The 27,303-nt window shown below is 44.2% G+C and overlaps 1 protein-coding gene across 2 annotated transcripts in view; it reads left to right on the top strand.

Moving 5' to 3' along the window:
• Positions 1–1,974: 1,974 nt before the first annotated feature.
• The window catches only part of LOC110536152 (SET-binding protein), an 81,201-nt gene continuing 55,872 nt past the window's right edge, over positions 1,975–27,303 (top strand). Inside the window, exons 1-2 of one of the 2 annotated variants that reach the window (XM_021621736.3) lie at positions 1,975–2,748; positions 10,805–11,368. In XM_021621736.3, coding sequence (XP_021477411.3) covers positions 10,967–11,368 — 402 coding nt within the window. In that variant the 5' untranslated portion in view covers positions 1,975–2,748; positions 10,805–10,966. The remainder of the gene's footprint in view (positions 2,749–10,804; positions 11,369–27,303) is intronic. The other variant, XM_090190869.1, reaches the window with a different exon arrangement.

The following is a 27,303-nucleotide window of genomic DNA, read 5'->3' as shown; positions in this document are numbered from 1 at the left end:
AATGGAGAGACAGGGGAGGGAGATGCACACACACACACACACACACACACACACATACAGTCCTTGGCTCTGTTAATCAATCATTTGTGGAGTCCATAGTGTGTGTGTGTGTGTGTGTGTGTGTGTGTGTGTGTGTGTGTCTGTGAAGTGATTTATCCTTATCAGTTTGAGTAGTGAGTGAGGAAGCAGAATTTCAGTGCCTCTCACTAGTCAGTCTGACAATGACAAGTACTGTAGATACATCTTTACATTAAAAAATTGTTTACCTTTATTTAACTAGGCAAGGCAATGAAGAACAAATTCTTATTTACAATGACAGCCTAGGAACAGTGGGTTAACTGCTTTGTTCAGGGACAGAACAACAGGTTTTTTCCTTGTCAGCTCGGTGATTACGATCTAGCAACCTTTCGGTTACTGGTCCAATGCTCTAACCACTAGGCTTCCTGCCACCCAAACAGAAATCTATAGTCCAACTGGTTCACAATAATCAATAAAGTACACATTCAAGCTATGTAAAAGTATATCATGTTCAGGAAATACAATGGTAACACTTGAAACAAACATGACTATGCACCACTTAGATGTAAATACGTAAATTAATGAAAAAGCCTCGATCCTCTCTGTCTCTACCTAGCCATTAGTAATTCAGTATGTACAGTTTAAGCTGGGAACGGCTCCCCTTAGATATGCCGGTATCTGGTATCCATGGTAACACATCCAAAAACTACTCTCTCTCTGTGTGTGTGTGTGTATGTGTGTGTGTGTGTGTGTGTGTGTGTGTGTGTGTGTGTGTGTGTGTGTGTGTGTGTGTGTGTGTGTGTGTGTGTGTGTGTGTGTGTGTGTGTGTGTGTGTGTGTGTGTGTGTGTGTGTGTTTGTGTTCTGCTGTGTGTATGTAAGAATCATACAATGTGCATTGATTGGTTGTCTGGGGAGCAGCTGTTGACCTCTTATTCTCAGAGGCCTGTCTGTATCCTTACACACACACACACACCAGTGCTATAATACTGGCCCCACACCCATAACCAGAGAAATTAGCTGGTGCTGGACCATAAACAGTTCTGCTTTAGCATCGTTATGACAACGCTGCCAATAAAACATTTATAGAGGGAGTGAATGCACAAACACAAACACAAACAGTCAGTCTGTCAGACAAGGCTGAGATTTACACATTTAGTTTGAGATATAGTGACACTGAGCGAGGGAGGAAAAGGTCATTTGTCATTTGCATGTTAATGTTAGAGGATGTTTTCCATAGGTCAGAGCCAACTTGCAGGATGTGTTTTGCATTGAATAACTGTACACAGAGAGCATCCCACTTTACTGCATCTCACTATGTCAAGATGTTAGAACATAAGAGTGAGTAACTGTCCCTATAGCTTAAAACTGCCACAAAAGAGAAACAGCAATAATAATTAATGCAGCATAAATGTATGTTTATGGAAATATCAGCACTGGTTGGGATGCTATCATGGCAGCAAAAACACACACCAATATGCAAACGCATTGTCCAGTTATTCTGCAGTGGATGTGGCTAACCTCCTTTCTGTCTGCGTCATTATTCATGTTCTCAGTCAATATATTGTCCTCCTAGAAGCACAGGATGCACATACTGTTGTTTATGCATTAAACATAACACAGACACACAATGCAGTGTTTATGCATGATCAAATAAATCCAGTTTGATGTTGCCCCAATTCTGAAAGAGGAGGATGCCATCAGAATAATGATATGACTGGCTCATTAAAATAACTGTGTAGCCTATACAGTGTGTGACACCAATTGACATAACATGTATAAACATCTGACATGGTAGGACATCTCATACATTAGATAGTGAAGGCTGGTTTGTGAATAAAGGAAACTACCCTGGAACTGACCAGTGATCTCCTGTCCTGTTATGAAACTGTTTAAAACGAACTGGGAGGGATATGTCCTGTATTTCTGTAGTAGCCTAGGCTAGTCTACCACCCGCTACCGGGTGGAGGCGACACTGCGCTCTTCTCCTCTATCAGAGCGCGAGCTGCATCTATAGTCCTGTCTCTCTGAGATCATTATCAGTCACGGCAACGGGTCGCAACACACACCGATCTAGAGCGAGCGAATAGAACACCCCCTAATTTCGACCCACCGCCAACCGGGGAGGGGAAACGATCGAAAACACCAGTCTTCCGCTCAACAACAGGTCTACCATTTTTACGCATGTAACCACGATCTCTCCAGTGACGTTACCGTTGGATGTGGGGTTGGAGGCTACTCGGATACAATCTGCTAGTTTATTTTCACTGCAGTAAAACGGTTTGCTCCGATCCTCCCCCAGAGTCACGGATTTGAGAGGGAAGCAGCACTATGCTGCTGGCCGACTGACCAGCCACTGATACGGCGAGGGGATCTCTGCAGTGGACCTGTGAATGTGCGTAGTTTACCCGCATGCAATGTTTAGCCTATTAGCATCACGCGCTATATTTCACAGAAAACGGAAATCTTCTATTTTTGTGAACATGCTCATTTGATTATTAGATCGGCTATAATTATTTTTTGGGGGGAGGGGGGGCTGTTTTCAGCGCACTGTTGTGTTGACGCCATTTTCCTCGGGTTTTTCTATAAAAATATTATTGCACCATTTGACAGCTATCCAGGACGCTGTCAGTGCATACGGCAGGTTCTGTACATGTGACTACATGGATTTTAAATGATCTTGATAACATATTTACACGACAGACTCGTGTGTTCGAAAACATTGGACATGGGTAAGTAGGCTAGCCTAGTTCACTATAATTTCTTACCACCTTGAATTCTTGCAGTCTAAATGTGAATTGAACATGGTTATATGTAAGGCCTATTTATATTTATTTGCGGTTGACTGTAATTTAAAAAAGTGGACACATCCAAATAAACGTTTTATGTGTAGCTTGTTTTGACTGTATAATGTTTCAAACATGTAACTAAACTACCTGCTACAATGTTTCTCTGTAGCCTAGGAGGTGGATGTTCTCCCATACAGGATTATACACTTCCAGAAAAGCATTGGAGTAATCTCTGTCTAGCCATAGCTGTACCACGATTAGGTAGAGTAGCCTACTAGTACTTACACTTGGATCATAGCCTACAAGCACATTTTTAGCAAATATGTTTCCTTCATTGCCGACTGGATTGTTTTAGCAGCGGCATATCACAATCTTGGTTGGTCAACAGCACCAAGGAGAGGGGCATGGATTGGTGACTGGTTGTAACTATGGTACTACTGTGTGTGTGTGTTTGTGTGTGTGTTTCTATGTCTGTGTTGTGGAGCAGGTGGAAGGCATAGATATAACCCTCTGACCACTGGTCTAGGCCAGGTCTTGAACCAGTAACCATTTGCCAAGTGTATTGTGTCCTGTGCCATTAAAGGAGTCCAGACCTCTGAGATGTTCTAGGAGTTGTAGTGTAAGACTATTCATGGTCCCAGTGTGGGTGGTGGTGTGAAGGGTTATACACGCATCCTAAAGGCAACTGTAGATTGATGAAATCACTGTAAATATGTCATATTTCTGTCATACTCTGAGAGTATATAAAACAACCCATTACACCAAGAGGTCTAAACCTTCAGAGAAGGTCCCATGATGTTGTAGCCTATAAGGACACTTCCACCCTCCCCTAGGGTGTGTGAGACCCTGCTGGTATGTGAGAGAAAGCCAAAGCAAGCAGATTACTGCATCACCAGTCTGTCACAAATGGCCATGATCTAATCTCAGGATGGAGTAACAGTCCACTCTTTAATTGGCTAGATATAAGCGCAAAGCAGTAATTTCATAGCAAATTACTTTCCAGTGTCTTTGCGATTCACTGAAACAAGCACCACTTTTTACCATTTGGTACCAGCTAGGTAGTTACTAACTGGAGTTTTTCAGAGTACCCAAAGGTATTGTACACTGTTACCATAGCAGCTGAAAGAGGACTGTCAAATAGAGCACTCCACTTTAGTGTCAGGGTCAGGGCAGGAATGCTTTGAGCTTACTTCAAGAAACCAGTTACAGGCTAAACCCATCAACCTCTTGCCCCTGGACTATTTCACGGTGTGTTTTATATAATACAGTGTTAACTTGTATGCTCTGGTAGTAGGCTAATTTAAAGTGTGACCCATTAGGGGAATTAGACCAGGCAGATTTGAACCAGTGTATGTGTAGGCTGTAATTATATGCAGTTTCTTCTGAAAGTATTCCTACCAATTGATGTATTCCACATTTTTGTGTGTGTTAGAGCCTGAGTTCAAAATTGATTAAGTAGATTTTCCTTCTTTATCACACACTGTTGCTGGTATTTTGGCCCATTCCTCCATGCAGATCTCCTCTAGAGCAGTGATGTTTTGGGGCTGTTGCTGGGCAACACGGACTTTCAACTCCCTCCAAATATTTTCTATGGGGTTGAGATCTGGAGACTGGCTAGGCCACTCCAGGACCTTGAAATGCTTCTTACGAAGCCACTCCTTTGTTGCCCGGGCGGTGTGTTTGGGATCATTGTCATGCTGAAAGACCCAGCCACGTTTCATCTTCAATGCCCTTGCTGATGGGAGGTTTTCACTCAAAATCTCACGATACATGGCCCCATTCATTCTTTCCTTTACACAGATCAGTCGTCCTGGTCCCTTTGCAGAAAAACAGCCCCAAAGCATGATGTTTCCACCCCCATGCTTCAAAGTAGGTATGGTGTTCTTTGGATGTAGCTCAGCATTCTTTGTCCTTCAAACACGACGAGTTGAGTTTTTACCAAAAAAAATTGGTTTCATCTGACCATATGACATTCTCCCAATCTTCTTCTGGATCATCCAAATGCTCTCTAGCAAACTTCAGACGGGCCTGGACATGTACTGGCTTAAGCAGGAGGACACGTCTGGCACTGCAGGATTTGAGTCCCTGGCGGCGTAGTGTGTTATTGATGGTAGGCTTTGTTACTTTGGTCCCAGCTCTCTGCGGGTCATTTAGTAGGTTCCCCCGTGTGGTTCTGGGATTTTTTCTCACTGTTCTTGTGATCATTTTGACCCCACGGGGTGAGATCTTGCTTGGAGCCCCAGATCGAGGGAGATTATTAGTGGTCTTGTATGTCTTCCGTTTCCTAATAATTGCTCCCACAGTTGATTTCTTCAAACCAAGCTGCTTACCTATTGCAGATTCAGTCTTCCCAGCCTGGTGCAGGTCTACAATTTTGTTTCTGGTGTCCTTTGACAGCTCTTTGGTCTTGGCCATAGTGGATTTTGGAGTGTGACTGTTTGAGGTTGTGGACAGGTGTCTTTTATACTGATAGCAAGTTCAAACAGGTGCCATTAATACAGGTAACGAGTGGAGGACAGAGGAGCCTCTTAAAGAAGAAGTTACAGGTCTGTGAGAGCCAGAAATCTTGCTTGTTTGTAGGTGACCAAATACTTATTTTCCACCATAATTTGCAAATAAATTAATAAACAATCCTACAATGTGATTTTCCCTAATTTTGTCTGTCATAGTTGAAGTGTACCTATGTTGAAAATTACAGGCCCCTCTCATATTTTTAAGTGGGAGAACTTGCACAATTGGTGGCTGACAAAATACTTTTTTGCCCCACTGTATTTCTGATCAATTAGATGTTATTTTAATGGACAAAAAATGTTTTTTTTTCAAAAACAAGGACATTTCTATGTGACCCCAAACTTTTGAACGGTAGTGTACGTAAATGACAACAAAACAACTTTTTGGTCTGTGTGTGTGTGTGTGTGTGTGTGTGTGTGTTTCAAACTTTTTTTAGCTGTACTAGAATTCTTAAAAGGCCGCTAACATTTTTATATTGGTTATCGGTATTGTTTTTTTTGGCAAGGAAAATATCCCTAGTTTAAATACTTATTGACTCAAGACATTTCAGCTTTTCAGTTTATATTAATTTGTAACATTTTAGAAAGACATGATTCCTCTTTGACATTGTGGGGTATTGTGTGTAGGCCAGTGACAAAATCTAAGTTTGATCAATTAAAAATTCAGGCTGTAAAACCAACAAAATGTGGAAAATCGAGGGGTGTGAATACTTTTTGAAGGCGCTGTATCTGATATGTGTGGTGTGGGGCTTCTTGTTGTCATGGCAACTGGAAACATCTTGGATGGTGGACTACAGTAGCGTACTAACAGAGGCTCTCACCATTTGGAATCAGTTTGGATTCCTGGAGCAAATTCAAAGCCCATGATCTAGGCAGGCTAACTGTTAGGGCCAGTGTTGGAATCATAGGGGAACCTAGACCTGTGACAGGGCACCCTTTAAGAGTTCATGGGTACTCTCTCTCAAATGTGAAAATTGTTAAGGTTGGTCCAGCTGTGATAGTAATTCTGGTTTGAGACCTGAGCCAAAAGCAGACCCATCGACTGTACCTGCCAGTGCATAGGTATTAAGGACACTTATTGTAAAGTGAGACCTAATCGGCTACACTGGCTTTCTCTGCTTGTTTTTCTCCATCTGAAGTGATGTGAAACAGAGGAGAGGAGTGTGGCCAGATGTCCCCTGTGTTCCCTCTCCTCTGGGTAACACTGGACCCCAGCCAAGACTGGAGAGAGAGAGGGAGGGAGGCAGCAAGATGGGGGAGGGGGGGTAGAGAGAGGATAGAGAGGGAGGGAGGGAGGCAGCAAGATGGGGGAGGGGGGGTAGAGAGAGGATAGAGAGGGAGGGAGGGAGGCAGTAAGATGGGGGAAGGGGTGGGGTAGAGAGAGGGGGAAGAGAAAGAGCTGGTCAGAGGGGCAAGGGAGAGAGGGGGAATAGAGGAAAGAGATCCAGGGACAAATCTAACTGTTGGCGGTCTCTGAGCTGCGTATCAGTACAGGAACACCTTCTGGCAGAGAGGGAGGAGGCAGACAGAAGGGAGATGAGGGAGGTGAGGTAGAGGGAAGGGAGAGAGGGGGTATGGTAGAGGGTTAGGTGTTTTCACTTACAGCCATTTTGTGTCTCCTGCTGCATTTGAAGTGGTTTAACATTCATCTACTGTCCTACCAGCCATGCTCATACAGCAGACTAATGCAGAGCCTCAATGGCAATGTGAATGTTGAGGACCTGTCTGTCCTTTGGTTCTGTGATCAGGGATAGCAGAGTAAGCCATGTCGCATGCATGCCCGCACACTTGCAAAAACACACACACATACACACACAGGGTTGGGGGGTCTCAGCAGGAACTCAGACTGGTAAAACATCAGGAACTGCTTTAGTCTATTAGATTAATGCTGGGTGTGTGACTTTATCAGGGGCATTATGCAACCACAGCCACTAAGACCTGTGTTATCTTACTCTCACATGATGTCTAAGAATGTTTTAACCAGCTCAGTCTCTCTTTGTGTGTGTTATGGGGGACAGATCACATCCTCTTAAACCATGGTTCAACTAGTTAACAGAATCAAGGTTTTTAGCCAGGATACAGTCTCATAGCAGCAGCCAACTGTTAGGGAGCCACTGGTTTATACAGATCAGTCTCTACAGATCAGTCTCTACAGATCAGTCTCTACGGCCAGTTCCATCCTTTTATCCTCATCCACCTATCTCTGTTAAAGAGACAGTCGGGAGGAGGGTGAGAGAGAGAGTAGCTGGCATCAGATGTATGAGTCTGCAACACTCCTACACCAAAAGAAACCAAATCTTCTACAAGAGCCATCATACTCAGTGTGTGTGCGTGTGCGTGTGCATGTACGTGCTTGCGGGAGCTATTTCTGAGTCCGCCTAAGGCTGCTGGGTTTGCAGCCTTAAAAGGTTGTGTTTCGGCTGGGCCTCTCTCTCTCTTTCTCCCTCTCTCTATCTTATACCCATATGCACAAGGAAGAGGATCATAGCTTTCATCAAAGTGCTCTTCAAGTACGTGTTGGGAGTAGTAGTTGATGAAAATGAAAGATTTTAATAGTCTAAATTCTGTCCTATTACTGCCAAAGACGGTCCATTTTCTGCACACACACACACACACACACACACACACACACACACACACACACACACACAGTGAAGGAAAGGCCTTATGCTGGTTAGAGGGAAACTGTGGGTAGAGCTGGCAGCGTTAGGAACATAATAAAGCTATTTATGCAGCCAGTCTGGCCTCTCACAATCACCCTGCTGTCTACACGGCATACAGAGAGGTGTGTGTCTGTGTGAGAGTCTGAGGCTCAGAGCGAGAGAGGCTCAGTAAGGGTCATCCTAACATAAACACAGCCTCATTTCCAGTAACAGAAGCATAGACATTAAAGCATAGACCAGTACATAGTGACAGCGCTGACGTCATCTACGTATTCCTATGGAAACCTCCCGATGGCGCATGAAGCTGGAACTATTTGAATTTGAAGCGCACCATATTGCTCAATGTGGTTGAATTGCACACCACAACATTTTGTAAGGATCATGGTGAAAGTGGCTGTAACTAGCAAAGGATCATGGTTGATGTAGTCATTTTCATCCTGCCTGAGAGAGTCAACCGGAGCTTCCTGGTAGCCTGCCGGCCCGTGATTGGTCTGCCAGCACGTGGTCCTGTGTGACAACAAATGTAGCAGTCAGAAAGGATCACTATCACTATTTCATTAAATATCTTGATTTGTAACAAACTTTAAAATAATTCACTGTGGGGATCGAACTTGATAACAATAAACTAATTTTAGAGCCCAACAGCTCTAAAACAGCTCTGTTCTGGCGACCGTAATTGACAGGGCAGACCAGGGCTTTTGGAATCGCTAGGTTGCTACTCAGTAGCCGCCCAGCAGACCTTGTGACTTCATGCTCCAGAGCGGACACTGAGCCTGAACAGAAGTAAGTAATAGCAGGGTTGGTAAAACTATACTCTACTCCATAGGTCTTATTAGTTGTGTATTAATGAACTTCAAGTGTAAAAAAAACAATACTTTTTCCTAAGTCTATTCAAAGCTACATGGAGCTGGAGATGTGGAATCATCTAGCTGTTTGATATGGTTTTGCCTCAGTTGCAAATGTCTTCTTAAGGTCTTGTAAATGATACCATTTAGTGTAGACAGAGCAGTGTAGAGACTGCTGTTGTGTCCTCCTCAGAGGATCTGGTTGGTCACTGGATTTGTTGCTATGTGGTTGGATTTGGCAGCTGTCCTTGTTTTCCTCTCATTGTTCCAAGGGAGAGTCCTGGTCCATGAGCACAGACACATTTGGGGTGGCTTTAATACATGCCTTAGGGCCCAGTCACTGCACACACACGCACACACATACAGGGGGGTTTAAAAGATGCCATTGGGCCGAGTCAGAGAGGACCAAACCCGACAGAGAGGACCAAACAGGGACATACTGCCAGAGCTGTGTGTGTGTGTGTGTACAGTCATACTCTGATAGTCTGAAACTCTATAGTGTATTATGCTGGTTATCCAAACCCACTGTGAGCAGAGCATTTAAGACCTCCAAGGCCTGTTGGCTAACATGACAACAGGGGATCAGCTGTACAGGACGGGAGGCTGATCCAGGGGCTAACACACACACACACATACAGGAGCCTGAAGTACACGCTAACCCAAACCTTAAGTACATAAACTCTCAGTATGAAATGTGCAGATGACAAGTGTAGCTGAGGTTTATTTCAATAAATTCAAATCGTGGATTACAGTTTCTCCTGACCCATAGATTACTTTTAAGGTCAAATAAAGACTTAATGTACACAGAACATATCCTTTGAAACAATACAATGTTTGTTAAACGTGGCTCATGTCGGTGTGAGGGATGGGACTCACAGGAGCTGGAGTGTGAAGTGTACTGTTTGTTTTGGTCGCTGTTTTTGTGTGTATTTGTTCATGGAAGAAAAGTGTGTGTGTGTGTGTGTGTGTTTAGGCTTTGTACATACACATCTCTCAGTTGGATTAGACATGTCTACTGAGAGATGGATGTAATACTGGTGGTAGTCTGACTGGCTCACTGAGTGACAGGGCTTTATGTGTGTTTGTGCTGAGTCTGAAACAAACACACCCTCTTCCCTAGAGAGCAGAAATGACATTATAGGTGGACAACTCTGATCCTTGAGTGCCGCAGTGTCTCTATGGATGTGTGAGTATGTGTGTGTGTGAAACAGGTCAGACTCAGTTTTTTTCGAGATCAGCTAGTAAACCACATCTGGAAAAATAATGTACCTTCCCCCTCCCCCTCTCCCTCTCAGTCTACGCAATTCCCTCCCTCTGCTGAAGGAGAAAAGGAAAAAAGAGCCGTCAGCTTTTTCATCTCAATCTGCAGCTTTTGTTCTTGTGTCCTCAGGCTAGCTTCACCCTCCCTTTAGAGAGCTGGAGAGGAATGTCTTCATTTTACATTGAGAGAGTGAAGGAGAGAGAAAGAGAGGGTGGGGAGAAAGAGAGAAAGTGTGTGTGTGTGTGTGAAATGTTGTTTACACAGTGTAAAATGTAAATGAGTGTGTATGGCATGCCTGCACAGCTCTCTGCCTGCTCATGCACCAGTCTTAAACTCTGAGACACTAAAGCGTAATTCAGAGTCCACAAACGCAGAGCCGCGATAGTCCGGCGGCCCATTGTGACATAGCTATGCGGCTGAGACCACCGTCCACGGGGGATGCACAGCGGGGGATGCACAGCCGACCGCTCACCTCCCCAAAATTCCAAACCAACGCAGATCTGCGTGCGCGTCCTGTATTCATTTGAATGTGTTGACATTTGGAGAAGTTGCTTGAGCTGCACTGAGAATTCCAAAGGTATAAAAAAAGCCAACAGTTCAATTTTCTAGAACACTGCTGTGCGGGCGTGTACACGTTTTGGACTCAAATCCTTACTGCCACTACAAATGGTATGTTTCAAAGTTTTGATAGTAATTTCTCTCTCTCTCCTCTCTCTGTAGTTTGGCCTTGTTGGATTACATGTGTTCCTGTGGGAGAACCAATCCAGAAACAGTAGCTAACGTTCCTAAGGCAACCCACTCTGACTGACAGCCACTCTCTGCAAACCTATTGGCTAGCTGCCGCCGCTCTCTGGATCCTGACTGGTTCTGGTGGGAGTGTGGATGGAGTCGAGGGATCTGGTTAGCTCAGCCCGACCTAAGGAGGCAGAATTAGGAGGTGGAAGGGCTGAGCCTGAAGAGAAAGAACCGGAAAGGGCGGGTCTGGGGCCTGCGTCGCGGTGTGATGAGGTCATTGGTGATGTGATGGGTGAGCGCTGGGGGTCCCATGGAGAAGGGGAGGGGCTAGAGGAGCAGGAGTTCTCCATCAAAGAAGCCAGCTTCCAGGAGGGGAGTCTGAAGCTGAAGATCCAAACCACCAAACGCACCAAGAAGCCCCCCAAGAGTCTGGAGAACTACATCTGTCCCCCGGAGATCCGGATGACCATCAGGCCCCCCTCAGGGGAGGGCCGAGGGGGCCGGCTAGGGGGCCGTGCAGCGCAGGACAAGGGACCCCCTAGGAAGAGGGTAAGGATGCCTTTTAGATACGTTACTGGTATGAATACACTGTTGCTAATGTAGCTTTAAATGATGCTGAAGCATTTTGAAATGTTAATCAGCAGTTTAGAGCTGATTGTTTGGTTGTGTTGCCCAAAGAGATGATCAGTAGGGATGTAACAATTCACGGATACGCATCAAATGTTTAAGTGTTTAAGATGTTCAAATGTTTAAGATGCAAGTGCATCGGTCCAAGGGAATCCAGACCAATCCAAATGAAGCGTGCATCGGTAAGGAAACAGACTCAAACGTTACTAATCTCAAATTCACAGATGTTTTTTAATCTTATTTTTTTTCTGCCTTATTCTGAAAATACCTCATCTGTTGTGACTGAGTTGATGCATCCTCTCCTTCAGGATATCAAACGTTTATGCATATAACTGTGTATAACATTGATCTACAAATCAGATAATAACTGTGCACCGTGCGGGAGACACAGCTGCTCGCGCCAACGAGAGGTAGGGCTACCCTATCCCTGTTCTAATATACGTAGGCTACATCTGCGCGGCAACTTCAGCATTCAGATGTTTGTAAAATAGCTTTGGCAATATTAAATCACTCCCACTCCATCCACTTACTGAGTTGTTAGGTAGTCAGAACACAAGTAGACCTCTTGACCTTTTCCACATTTTGTTACGTTACAGCCTTATTTTAAAATGGATGAAATAAAACATTTTCCTCAGCAATCTATACACAATACCCCTCAATGACAAAGTAAAAACAGTTTTTTTGATTTTGCAAATTTATAAAAATATAAAACAATACCTTATTTACAGAAGTATTCAGACTCTTTGCTATGAGATTTGAAATTGAGCTCAAGTGCATCCTGTTTCCATTGATCATCCTTGAGATGTTTCTACAACTTGATTGGAGTGGCAAATTCAATTGATTGGACATGATTTGGAAAGGCACACACCTGTCTATATCAGGTCCCATAGTTGACAGTGCATGTCAAAGCAAAAACCAAGCCATGTGGTCGAAGGAATTGTCCGTAGAGCTCCAAGACAGGACTGTGTCGAGGGGAAGGGTACCAGAACATTTCTGCAGCATTGAAGGTCCCCAAGAACACCAAGACTCTTCATAGAGCTGGCCACCCGGCCAAACTGAGCAATCGGGGGAGAAGGGTCTTGGTCAGGAAGGTGACCAAGAACCCGATGGTCACTCTGAGAGAGCTCTAGAGTTCCTCTGTGGAGATGGAATAATCTTCCAGAAAGACAACCATTTCTGCAGCACTCCACCAATCAGGCCTTTATGGTAGAGTAGCCAGACAGAAACACTCCTCAGTAAAAGGCACATGACAGCCCACTTGGAGTTTGCCAAAAGGCACCTAAAGACTCAAACCATGAGAAGCAATGCTGTGGGGATGTTTTTCAGTGGCAGGGACTGGGAGACTAGTCAAGATTGAGAGAAAGATGAACAGAGCAAAGTACAGAGAGGTCCTTGATGAAAACCTTCTCCAGAGCGCATAGGACCTCAGACTGGGGCCAACGTACACCTTCCAACAGGACAACGACCCTAAGCACACAACTAATGAGTGGCTTCGGGAAAAATCTCTAAATGTCCTTGAATGGCCCAGCCAGAGCCCGGACTTGAACACGGTCGAACATCTCTGGAGAGACCTGAAAATAGCAGTGCAGCGACGCTCCCCATCTAACCTGACAGAGCTTGAGAGGATCTGCAGAGTTGAATGGGAGAAAGGAGTGCCAAGCTTGTAGCGTCATACCCAAGAAGACTCAAGGCAGTAATCGCTGCCAAAGGTGCTTCAACAAAGTACTGAATAAAGGATCTGAATACTTATGTAAATGTAATATTTCAGTTTTTTTTATTTTGTATAAATTTGCCAACATTTCAAAAAACCTGTTTTTGCTTTGTCATTATGGGGTATTGTGTGTAGATTGATGAGGGAGAAGAAAAGGGAAAGGCATCGGTGGCGGCTAGCAGGCCGGTGACGACGACCGCCGAGCACCACCCGAACTGGCGGGGGAGCCAACTTCGGCGGGAGTCGTGACACGTAACAAAATGTGGAAAAGGTCAAAGGGTCTGAATAGTTTCCGAAGTCACTTCATATAAATATAAAAAAAACTACTAGAAGCCATCCGTAAATCAATGGGAACAGTTACTGTATGAAATATAGATCTTAAAGACTACCAACAGAATACAGATTAGGAAAAAGTTTATCTTCCAAATATACTGTTGTTGAACGATGACTCTTCACTTCACTGACTCTCACAGTTCCCCAGAAACTTGTATGGTTGTCTGGACTGACCGCTGCAAAAATAATGTTGGTGACCAGATGGTGCCAAGGAAACAACATTAGATACATTTAATAGAGTAGTCAAAAAGTTCAAAAGCTTATTATGAGATATTATAATGCAATTATGTTTGAATTCATGAATTGTATTTTGAATATCTGTATCGAATATTGATGTATGCAGGCTGATTCTATCCGTGTGTGCCTTGTTCCCACAAACAATTATACAAACCCAAGATGAGTTATCCATGATGTTTTGTGCATAGATATATCCACAGCATGAGCCAAAGGAGGGAGGGGGGAATAGGAATGGGTCGCACCTACTAAGAAGGGGGAGGTAGAGGGGAGATGAGATGGCAAAAATAATGCTTATTAAAAAAACATCTATTTCTTTGCATATGTACTTTTTGAACATTATGGTCTGTCTGCTCTGAACCTTCACAAAAAAAATACAATAATAATCAGTTTACTAATATAGGGACGACCAATGTCATTTTTATGGGTCATTGTTACCAAAAGCACTGTCAAATAGTGTTTTAGCTGTGTAGGCTACCGGAGTGGACACAACTTACATCTTGCTGATTGCACATCTAACTGCTGATTGGGGCTTTTCGATTGCCAGGTTCAAACAGTCAGTGCATTCGGTCATTTTTACATGAACAGGTTAAATGTGTAATTTCATAAAAAGGACAGCAATCATTTTTGCGAGCCACACTGATTGGAACAGGAGAAGAGCTCAGTCCTCCGTAATTTTCCAAACGCTAAAAACCATTCGCTTTTGAGACAGGTGAACTCCAAAGCTGTTATATTAATTGGCTATGTATGTCATAGCTAGTTTCTAAATATAATTATTGAAATATTACTAGCTCAAAACATTTTAATCTGCTATACAATGTTCCCTCTAAGCTGTGTGACTGTCACGCAGAAGAAATATCAGCAATATGAACTTCACTTAAATTTTTTAGTGTTTTCCCCATTAGTTACGTTTCCCTTTACTGTGGGAAATGTGATCGAATCACTGCAATATTAGCTACTTTCAATATCACATACCGAAACAAAACGAGCAATGCAAGACTTAGTATGCAAAACTAAGTATGCAATAGATTTTGTTGTAGGCAGAACGCTTTGAGGTAGGATTCTATTACATTGACAGGCACGACTGAGGCCCATACGCTACACAGACCGGTGCGTCATAACCAATCAGAGCTGCAGTAGGCCTATATGCAAATAGATCATTGCCATATATGAGGTCTGTGCCATTCACTTTGAACTGGACTGTTTTTACAGCATGAGCGGTCGTGAGTAGATGTGCTTGTTTTAAGATCAAAGCGAGAGCAACATGTGCGAGAGCAACAGAGCAACATGTGTACATTTGTTCATATCCTTTACTAGTTAGAGAGTTATTAGCCCCGTTATAGATAATTTGTTGTCAGCAATGGGGGAGTGATTGCTTACTACATTTCTAGACATCTTTGAAAAGTGAGTCACAACTTTTTTTTTTTGTCTTTTGAGACAGGCTTGAATAAGCTAAGTAGTCAATAGGCAGAGGGTAATGTAATTTGTCTGATTATCTGTAATAATGGTATGGTAATAATGATGCATTTTATTTTGTGAAGTAGTTTCTTGCATCAAACAACACAACAACCTTTTCAGTCACCTCCTTGTCTGAAGGACAAGTGGATAAACAGTCATGTCAAGCCCTGCATGTTTTTTCAAAAGTCTCATGGAATGTAGGCCTACATTGAACACCACACATTGGCTGCTACTGTAGGCTGAATGATAGACCAGCTATTTCCATGTTAAAATATTATTGGATGCATTTTCTCCATTGTTTTTGATGGTAGACCACTGGTAGGTCTACATTTTGATCCAATAGCCACGGTAGCCTACTTGACTACTGTTAAAACTAACTTAAAGCGGGTAAAACCAGTGTCCACAGTAAACGCGCGCCGGAAGGTACACAGAATTTTCACAACGTTCAAGTTTGTGCTTAGCAGACCTGAAATTTTACTCAGTTATGAAAAACATATCATATCGAATTGAACCTAATCACATCGGTTCGTTCCACTAATCGAATCGTTTTGAACTAAAAGTCTCATTCCTGCATCGTATCGGAGCCCATGTATCTAGATGCTTATCAAATTGTGCTTGTAAGGAGAGATCCCATCCCTATTGATCTGATCAGATTCTGATAGTTTAAAATATGTTGTTGAATAGTTGTACTGTAAATGTCCTTTAAACGTTACCTGTGTTGGATTGACTGTTTGAGGGTTTTCTTGTGTGATGAATTTGGCTCTCGTCTGCTGTTGCCTATAGCAACTGAGAAGGTAAGTTTATGTTGATGGATATGTTCCGATTGTATAGCAATTGTTATTTTATTTTTTATTTAACTAGGCAAGTCCGTTAAGAACAAATTCTTATTTACAATGACGGCCTCCTGCGGGGACAGGGGCTGGAATTAAAAATATAGGACAAAACACACATCATGACAAGATAGACAACACTACATAAAGAGAGACCTAAGGCATCAACACATGACAACACAGCATGGTAGCAACACAACATGACAACAACATGGTAACAGCACAAAACATGGCACAAACATTATTGGGCACAGACAACATCACGAAGGGAAAGCAGGTAGAGACAGCAATACATCATGCAAAGCAGCCACAACAGTCAGTAAGAGTGACCATGATTGAGTCTTATTGTGGGTGTATATAGATAGATATATTCTGGGTTGACTGTCCATGTCTTAACACATTTCCAAAGACCGAAAGTTTGAGGAGTGATTGATAGAAAGACCAGTATTGCTGTTTAAATGAGATGCCATCACTCCACCCCCCTACAACACCACTTAATGGGTTTTCTGACAGTGTGTGTATAAATACATTTTTGTGTGTGTGTGGTAGTCTCTTCTAGAGTCATTAACCTGTGTTGACTTGCTGTGTGCTCAGCTCTTCTCATACACTATGCAGCTTGCTGTGTGCGCGTGTGTGTTTGTTCCTTTCATACACCCAGCACCTCGCTGACTCTCTCTTTTCCCTGGAGAGCAGCCATCTTGTACCCAAGCATCTCATTATGTGCGCAGTATTGAGTGTGTGTGTGTGTGTGTACTAGTACAGAAGTGAATGGATCTTAGGTCATTGGTACAGTGCCTTGCGAAAGTATTCGGCCCCCTTGAACTTTGCGACCTTTTGCCACATTTCAGGCTTCAAACATAAAGATATACAACTGTATTTTGTTTGTGAAGAAGCAACAACAAGTGGGACACAATCATGAAGTGGAACGACATTTATTGGATATTTCAAAGTTTTTTAACAAATCAAAAACTGAAAAATTGGGCGTGCAAAATTATTCAGCCCCTTTACTTTCAGTGCAGCAAACTCTCTCCAGAAGTTCAGTGAGGATCTCTGAATGATCCAATGTTGACCTAAAGGACTAATGATGATAAATACAATCCACCTGTGTGTAATCACGTCTCCGTATAAATGCACCTGCACTGTGATAGTCTCAGAGGTCCGTTAAAAGCGCAGAGAGCATCATGAAGAACAAGGAACACACCAGGCAGGTCCGAGATACTGTTGTGAAGAAGTTTAAAGACTGATTTGGATACAAAAAGATTTCCCAAGCTTTAAACATCCCAAGGAGCACTGTGCAAGTGATAATATTGAAATGGAAGGAGTATCAGACCACTGCAAATCTACCAAGACCTGGCCGTCCCTCTAAACTTTCAGCTCATACAAGGAGAAGACTGATCAGAGATGCAGCCAAGAGGCCCATGATCACTCTGGATGAACTGCAGAGATCTACAGCTGAGGTGGGAGACTCTGTCCATAGGACAACAATCAGTCGTATATTGCACAAATCTGGCCTTTATGGAAGAGTGGCAAGAAGAAAGCCATTTCTTGAAGATATCCATAAAAAGTGTCGTTTAAAGTTTGCCACAAGCCACCTGGGAGACACACCAAACATGTGGAAGAAGGTGCTCTGGTCAGATGAAACCAAAATGGAACTTTTTGGCAACAATGCAAAACGTTATGTTTGGCGTAAAAGCAACACAGCTGAACACACCATCCCCACTGTCAAACATGGTGGTGGCAGCATCATGGTTTGGGCCTGCTTTTCTTCAGCAGGGACAGGGAAGATGGTTAAAATTGATGGGAAGATGGATGGAGCCAAATACAGGACCATTCTGGAAGAAAACCTGATGGAGTCTGCAAAAGACCTGAGACTGGGACGGAGATTTGTCTTCCAACAAGACAATGATCCAAAACATAAAGCAAAATCTACAATTTTCTGGTTCAAAAATAAACATATCCAGGTGTTAGAATGGCCAAGTCAAAGTCCAGACCTGAATCCAATCGAGAATCTGTGGAAAGCACTGAAAACTGCTGTTCACAAATGCTCTCCATCCAACCTCACTGAGCTCGAGCTGTTTTGCAAGGAGGAATGGGAAAAAATTTCAGTCTCTCGATGTGCAAAACTGATAGAGACATACCCCAAGCGACTTACAGCTGTAATCGCAGCAAAAGGTGGCGCTACAAAGTATTAACTTAAGGGGGCTGAATAATTTTGCACGCCCAATTTTTCAGTTTTTGATTTGTTAAAAAAGTTTGAAATATCCAATAAATGTCGTTCCACTTCATGATTGTGTCCCACTTGTTGTTGATTCTTCACAAAAAAAATACAGTTTTATATCTTTATGTTTGAAGCCTGAAATGTGGCAAAAGGTCGCAAAGTTCAAGGGGGCCGAATACTTTTGCAAGGCACTGTATATCTCCCTCTCTCTCAGCTCTCTCTCTGTAGCTCCTTTGCTTCCTTCGCTACAATACATAGGGTCAAAGTTTATATGTAATTGAAACCGGTCATTCAGGGGCACACACACACACACACACAGGCTGATCCTCAACACAGGGGCCCCACAAGGATGTGTACTCAGCCCTCTTCTGTACTCCCTGTTCACCTATGACTACATGGCCACACACGCCTCCAACTCAATCATCAAGTTTGCAGACGACACAACCATAGTAGACCCGATTACCAACGATGACGAGACAGCCTACAGGGAGGAGGTGAGGGTTCTGGCAGAGTGGTGCCAGGAAAATAACCTCTCCCGCAACATCAACAAAACAAAGGAGCTGATCATGGACTTCAGGAAAAAGCAGAGGGTGCATGCCCCTATCCACATCGACGGGACCGCAGTGGAGAAGTTGGAAAGCTTCAAGTTCCTCGCCGTACATATCACTGACTATCTGAAATGGTCCACCCACACAGGCAGTGTGTTGGAGAAGGTGCAACAGCGCCTCAACTGAAGAAATTTGGCTTGGCCTGTAAGACCCTCACAACCTTTTACAGATGCACAATTGAGAGCATCCCATCGAGCTGTATCACTGCCTGGTACAGCAACTGCACCCCCCGCAACCGCAGGGCTCTCCAGAGCATGGTGCGGTCTGCCCAACGCATCACTGAGGGCACACTGCCTGCCCTCCAGGACACCTACAGCAGCCGATGTCACAGGAAGGCCAAAACGATCATCAAGGACATCAATCACCCGAGCCACGTCCTGTTTACCACGCTATCATCCAGAAGGCGAGGTTAGTACAAGTGCATCAAAGCAGGGACCGAGAGACAGAAGCTGTTTTTCAATCTCAAGGCCATCGGACTGTTAAATAGCCATCACTAGCCGGCTACCACCTGGTTACTCAACCCTGCACCTTAGAGGCTGCTGTCCTATGTACATATACATGGAATCACTGGCTACTTTAATAATGGAACACTAGTCACTTTAATAATGACTACATACTGCTTTACACATCTCATATGTGTATATACTGTATTCTATTCTACTGTATTTTAGTAAATTCCACACTGACATTGCTTGTCCTAATATTTATATATTTCTTAATTGGATTATTTTACTTTTAGATTTGTGTGTATTGTTGTAAATTGTTAGATATTACTACACTGTTGGAGCTTGGAACACAAGCATTTCGCTACACCAGCAATAACATCTGCTAAATATGTGTATGTAACCAATAACATTTGATTTGATTTTGAATAGAGCTGACATCAACCACTGACAGCTGGTCTCTGCTCTTCATTTGTGGTCACAGACCTCTCTCTCTCTCTGTCTCTCCTCTAATGAAATCAGCACGTGGCCTCTGCTGTCTCTCTAACCCTCCTCATTTCTCACACAGCCACCTTTGGTGTCACTGTAGGGCTCTGTGTAATGTCTGTTCAGGTCCCTAGGGGAGTGTAGTGTTTGCTGTGTGTGTGTGTGTGTTTAGAGCAAACTTGCACTTTGACCCTCTGATCCAGAACGATCTCCCTCTCATCCTGTCTGTCTCTCTGCTAAAATTGGCAGTTGCTGCCGTGGTGTCAGGGACAGGAGTGAGCATGCTCACTGACTGGGTTGCAATGGGTTGTTGTCATCTTCTCCCCCCCCCCCCCCCCCCCCCCCCCCCTCTCTCTCGCTCTCTCTCTCTCTCTCTCTCTCTCTCTCTCTCTCTCTCTCTCTCTCTCCTTACCTCTAGTCTATCCCACTATTTCTCCCTTCCCTTCTCTCTCCTTTTCCTATTCTCCTTTCTCTTCTATCCCTCCATTCAGCTGTTAGCTATCATTGTAATATAGACTGGAACTGTGTGTGTGTGTGTGTGTGTGTGTGTAAGAGAGGCAGTCTGGGGCTGCCCTCTCTCTTTCTCTCTCCCTCCCTCTTTCTTTCTTTTCTTTCTTTCTCTCTCTCTGTCTCTATCTCTCTAACCACCTCTCTCTGTCTTTATATCTTTCCCTGCCTCTCTCTTTCATCTCTCTGTTGTGAAGTGGCAGATGGTGACAGAGAGTAGAGGAGAGGCCAGAACGTGAGCCATAGAGAGAGGGGGGAGACGGGCATATGGAGAACCTGGTTAAGAGGCCCCTTCAGGGCGAGAGGTGTGTATGAGGGGGAGGGTAGGGGGGAGGAGAGAGAGAATTATTATCAGATTCACAGTGCACAGTAAGTGATGTGGTGTATGTTCTGTCACACAAATCAGTAAATGGTGTGTGTGTTAGTAGTGGAAGATGAATGTGTGTGTTCTGGTATAATGAACCTTGGGTCAACCCCTGCATCACTCTCCCTGACACATTCAGTTAGCAGTCCAACACACACACACAGAGCCGGGATTGTGGTCAGAGTGTGTGTGCCAGATTTAGCTGTTAATCCATCTCACTATCTGTGGACAGAGATAAGGAGTAGCTGTTAAAGCAGTCCAGTCTGTCTTTGTGTGTGTGTGTGTTTCTCTCTCTCTCTCCCCTTGTGTGTGTGTCTCTCTCTCGCTCTCCCCTTGTGTGTGTGTGTGTCTCTCTCTCTCTCTCTCTCTCTCCCCTTGTGTGTGTGTGTCTCTCTCTCTCTCCCCGTGTGTGTGTGTCTCTCTCTCTCTCTCTCCCCTTGTATGTGTCTCTCTCTCTCTCTCTCCCCCCTTGTGTGTGTGTGTCTCTCTCTCTCTCTCTCTCCCCTTGTGTGTGTGTCTCGCTCTCTCTCTCCCCTTGTGTGTGTGTCTCTCTCTCTCTCTCTCTCTCCCCTTGTGTGTGTGTCTCTCTCCCTCTCCTCTTGTGTGTGTGTCTCTCTCTCCTTGTGTGTGTGTGTGTCTCTCTCTCTCTCTCTCTCTCTCTCTCTCTCCCCCCTTGTGTGTGCGTGTATTTTGAGTGCCTAAGTGTGTCCTGGCTTTGGACATAAACACTTATCTCACCTCGGCAGCCTGTATGCTTGGTGGTCCCCTGAGCACTGTGTGTGTCTGTGGGGTGTGTCTGTGGGGTGTGTCTGTGTGGGTGTGTCTGTGTGGGTGTGTCTGTGTGGTGTGTGGTGTGTCTGTGTGGTGTGTCTGTGTGGTGTGTGTGTGTGGTGTGCCTTTTGATGTGTGAATTTATCCCAGGAATGGGAGGCGGTTGGTGACCTGAGGGACTTGATGAGTTCATAAAAGCTGTGTGTGTTACTTAAGACATGTAAATGAGCTGTTGGCTGTACCCTGGGCAGTGTTTTTCAGTATGTCTTTTATCAAATTAAATCATATTTTATTGGTCACACCCACGTTTAGCAAACCTGTCAATTCTGTGGGTGACTGGTCTACTGGCCGGTCTATTCATGTGTTCTAGCCTGTAGACCAGGGTTCCCCAACTGTAGGCGGTCATTTTATTTGTCCCCCCAAGTTTTCTGACCAAATAAAATATGCATTTGAAGTCGGTAGTTTACATACACTTAGGTTGGAGTCATTAAAACTTGGTTTTCAACAACTCCACACATTTCTTGTTAACAAACTATAGTTTTGGCAAGTCGGTTAGGACATCTACTTTGTGCATGACACAAGTAATTTTTCCAACAAATGTTTACAGACAGATTATTTCACTTATCATTCACTGTATCACAATTCCTGTGGGTCAGAAGTTTACAAACACTAAGTTGACTGTGCCTTTAAACAGCTTGGAAAATTCCAGAAAATAATGTAATGGCGTTCGAAGCTTCTGATAGTCTAATTGACATAATTTGAGTCAATTGGAGGTGTACCTGTGGATGTATTTCAAGGCCTACCTTCAAACTCAGTGCCTCTTTGCTTGACATCATGGGAAAATCAAAAGAAATCAGCCAAGACCTCAGAAAGAAATTGTAGACCTCCACATGTCTGGTTCATCCTTGGGAGCAATTTCCAAACACCTGAAGGTACCACATTCATCTGTACAAACAATAGTACGCAAGTATAAACACCATGGGACCACGCAGCCATCATACCGCTCAGGAAGGAGATTCGTTCTGTCTCCTAGAGATGAGCGTACTTTTGTGCGAAAAGTGCAAATCAATCCCAGAACAACAGCAAAGGACCCTGTGAAGATGCTGGAGGAAACGGGTACAAAAGTATCTATATCCACAGTAAAACGAGTCCTATATCGACATAACCTGAAAGGCCGCTCAGCAAGGAAGAAGCCACTGCTCCAAATCCGTCATAAAAAAGCCAGACTACGGTTTGCAACTGCACATGGGGACAAAAATCGTATTTTTTGGAGAAATGTCCTCTGGTCTGATGAAACAAAAATAGAACTGTTTGCCCATAATGACCATCGTTATGTTTGGAGGATAAAGGGGGAGGCTTGCAAGCTGCAGATCACCATCCCACCCGTGAAGCACGGGGGTGGCAGCATCATGTTGTGGGGGTGCTTTGCTGCAGGAGGGACTGGTGCACTTCACAAAATAGATGGCATAATGAGGGAGGAAAAGTATGTGGATATTTTTTTTATTTTTTATTTTACCTTTATTTAACCAGGCAAGTCAGTTAAGAACAAATTCTTATTTTCAATGACGGCCTGGGAACAGTGGGTTAACTGCCTGTTCAGGGGCAGAACCACAGATTTGTACCTTGTCAGCTCGGGGGTTTGAACTCGCAACCTTCCCTTTACTAGTCCAACGCTCTAACCACTAGGCTACCCTGCCGCCCCACTTCTGACTTCAACAGTAAATGTTATGATGTTTGACACCAGCAAATCAGCTCCAAGTCATTTTAATGTTGGAAATCTGTTCCAAAGTATTCCCACACATAAAAGAGAGATACTTTTGTATAAATACTGTATGTGGACACCCCTTCAAATGAGTTGATTCGGTTATTTCAGCTTTACCCGTTGCTGACAGATCAAGCACACAGCCATGCAATCTCCATAGACAAACATTGTCAGTAGAATGACCTTAATGAAGAGCTCAGTAACTTTCAACGTGGCATCGTCATAGGATGCCACCTTTCCAACATGTCATTTTGTCAAATTTCTGCCCTGTTAGAGCTGCCCTGGTCAACTGTAAGTGCTGTTACTGGGATGTGGAAATGACTAGAGCAACTACGGCTCAGCCGCAAAGTGGTTGGCCACACGAGCTCACAGAACAAGACCACTGAGTGCTGAAGCACGTATCGTGTAAAATCGTCTGTCCTCGGTTGCAACACTCACAACCAAGTTACAGACTGCCACTGGAAGCAACGTCAGCGCAATAAATGTTTGTTGGGAGCTTCATGAAATGGGTTTCAATGGCCGAGTAGCCGAACACAAGCCTAAGATCACCATGCGCAATGCCAAGCATTGGCTCTAGTGGTGTAAATCTTGCTGCCATTAGACTCTGAAAATGTGTTCTCTGGAGTGATGAATCACTCTTCACCATCTGGCAGTTCGACAGACAAATCTAGGTTTGGCGGATTTCCCTAAAACACTACCTGCCCCGATGAAAAGTGGCAACTGTAAAGTTTGGTGGAGGAGGAATAATGGTCTGGGGCTGTTTTTCATGGTTTGGGCTAGGCCCTTTAATTCCAGTGAAGGGATATGGCATTCTTGATAATTCTGTGCTTCCAACCTTGTGGCAACAGTTTGGGAAAGGCCTTTTCCTGTTTCCGCATGACAATGCCCCCATGCATAAATTGAGGTCCATACAGAAATGGTTTGTTTTGCGATCGGTGTGCAAGAACTTTATTGGCCTGCACAGAGCCCTGACCTCAACCCCATCAAACAACTTTGGGATGAATTGGAACACCGACTGCGAGCCAGGTCTAGTCACCCAACATCAGTGCCCAACCTCACTAATGCTCTTGTGGCTGAATGGAAGCAAGTCCCCGCAGCAATGTTCCAACATATATTGGAAGCCTTCCAAGAACAATGGAGGCTGTTATAGCAGCAAAGGGGGGACCAACTCAATATTAATGGACATAATTTTGGTTGGAATGAGATGTTGGAGGAGCAGGTGTGCACATACTTTTGATCATGTAGTGTACGTAATTATATACAAATGTAAGCAGAGTTTGAAATTATTATGTTTAAGCCAAATGTTATATCTGTTTGTCCTTCTTGTGGTCAATTTGCGATTGACAAATGATTTGTAATTAGGTTCCAGCCCCTTACCATCCGCTCAAGAAAGAATTGGCCCGCAGCTGAATCTACTTGATGATCCCTGATATAGAGGAGCGCTTCTCTGTGTGAGGGAGGGGGGTGGGAGCAGAGTTGTGTGTGTGTGTGTTTCGGGGGGGTGCCTCTGAGTGATTTACCATCACAGAAACACCAGCTGTCCATCTGTGTCTACCCCACCCCCCATTACCTCACACACACACACACACACACACACACACGTCCCTGCTCTTCTGAGGGGATGTATGACCGTGCAAAATGGCCACACACACACACATACAAACAAACACAAACGCTTCTGCTTCCTAATCCGAACTGCTGGTGCTGCAGTGCATAACCTCAAATGTAAGGAAAGACTGCAAGGTCACTCTCTCACACACACACACACACACACACACACACACTCCCCCCCACACACACTGGTAAGCTGGCTGCACAGAAACAGAGGCGAGGTGAACTCTGACCCTGCCTGACCTTCTGGGGTCGCAGAGACAAGAGCAGGCTGGGGAATGTTGACTAGACCAATAGTGTGTCTTTATGTGAAAGAGTCAGGGTTGAGACAACAGCAGTCTGGCCTGGCCTCCACTCCCTCAGCTGTCTTGCCCTGAGGGATGGACTATGTGTATTAGGGCTGTGATGATACCAGTTAGGCAATATTTTTGCCATGGCAAAAAAGAAAACACGAAGCAGACCAAACTCTTAGGTCCTTTAAAAACCTGCTGTATGTCAAATATTGTGTGATATAGCTTGGAGAATAAACAAATGTGACTGGATGACAACAATGATGCTTGTTTCCAACATTAGGGCAGGTTTTCCGAAGTTAAACCTGCTTTGTGTTTTGTTTCCTTGCCACAATACTAATGAGTATCGCGATTAGTGATGGGGAGGGGGAAGTCGATACAGTTACATATCGCAATAATATTTTTGGACAATATTGTATCGATATTTGACTCCAATGATCGATTTGTTCAAAAAAATACTATAGGTAGTGTTAGCTAGTGCTAGTCGGCTGTATCTGCGCCAAAACTCCCCACTCCAGTATTTTTCATCCTATAACTTGTTCTCCATCTTCGTTTCACATAGTGAGCCAACATGTTTTCAGCACTTTTATTTCCCTGACTGATCAAAATGAGTTCTCATGCTCTCTGTTTTCTCTCTGCAGCAGACCTACGGAGTGTACAAAACATTAGGAACACCTTCCCAATATTGAGTTGCACCCCCTTTTGCTCTCAGAATAGCCTCAAATCAAATGTTATTTGTCACATACACATGGTTAGCAGATGTTAATGCGAGTGTAGCGAAATGCTTGTGCTTCTAGTTCCGACAATGCAGTAATAACCAACAAGTAATCTACCTAACAATTCCAAAACTACTACCTTATAGACACAAGTGTAAGGGGATAAAGAATATGTACATAAAGATATATGAATGAGTGATGGTACAGAGCGGCATAGGCAAGATACAGTAGATGGTATTGAGTGCAGTATATACATCTGAGATGAGTATGTAAACAAAGTGGCATAGTTAAAGTGGCTAGTGATACATGTATTACATAAAGATGCAGTAGATGATATAGAGTACAGTATATACATATACATATGAGATGAATAATGTAGGGTATGTAAACATTATATTAGGTAGCATTGTTTAAAGTGGCTAGTGATATATTTTACATAATTTCCCATCAATTCCCATTATTAAAGTGGCTGGAGTTGTGTCAGTGTGTTGGCAGCAGCCACTCAATGTTAGTGGTGGCTGTTTAACAGTCTGATGGCCTTGAGATAGAAGCTGTTTTTCAGTCTCTCGGTCCCAGCTTTGATGCACCTGTACTGACCTCGCCTTCTGGATGATAGCGGGGTGAATAGGCAGTGGCTCGGGTGGTTGATGTCCTTGATGATCTTTATGGCGTTCCTGTAACATCGGGTGGTGTAGGTGTCCTGGAGGGCAGGTAGTTTGCCCCCGGTGATGCGTTGTGCAGACCTCACTACCCTCTGGAGAGCCTTACGGTTGTGGGCGGAGCAGTTGCCGTACCAGGCGGTGATACAGCCCGCCAGGATGCTCTCGATTGTGCATCTGTAGAAGTTTGTGAGTGCTTTTGGTGACAAACCGAATTTCTTCAGCCTCCTGAGGTTGAAGAGGCGCTGTTGCGCCTTCTTCACGATGCTGTCTGTGTGAGTGGACCAATTCAGTTTGTCTGTGATGTGTATGCCGAGGAACTTAACTTGCTACCCTCTCCACTACTTTTCCATTGATGTGGATAGGGGGGTGTTCCCTCTGCTGTTTCCTGAAGTCCACAATCATCTCCTTAGTTTTGTTGACGTTGAGTGTGAGGTTATTTTCCTGACACCACACTCCGAGGGCCCTCACCTCCTCCCTGTAGGCCGTCTCGTCGTTGTTGGTAATCAAGCCTACCACTGTTGTGTCGTCCGCAAACTTGATGATTGAGTTGGAGGCGTGCGTGGCCACGCAGTCGTGGGTGAACAGGGAGTACAGGAGAGGGCTCAGAACGCACCCTTGTGGGGCCCCAGTGTTGAGGATCAGCGGGGTGGAGATGTTGTTGCCTACCCTCACCACCTGGGGGCGGCCCGTCAGGAAGTCCAGTACCCAGTTGCACAGGGCGGGGTCGAGACCCAGGGTCTCGAGCTTGATGACGAGCTTGTAGGATACTATGGTGTTGAATGCCGAGCTGTAGTCGATGAACAGCATTCTCACATAGGTATTCCTCTTGTCCAGATGGGTTAGGGCAGTGTGC

Source organism: Oncorhynchus mykiss, chromosome 11 (genome assembly GCF_057628025.1).
Source record: "Oncorhynchus mykiss isolate SJ-2025 chromosome 11, ASM5762802v1, whole genome shotgun sequence".
Taxonomy (NCBI): Eukaryota; Metazoa; Chordata; class Actinopteri; order Salmoniformes; family Salmonidae; genus Oncorhynchus; species Oncorhynchus mykiss.
This window is presented reverse-complemented; position numbering and strand designations above follow the sequence as displayed.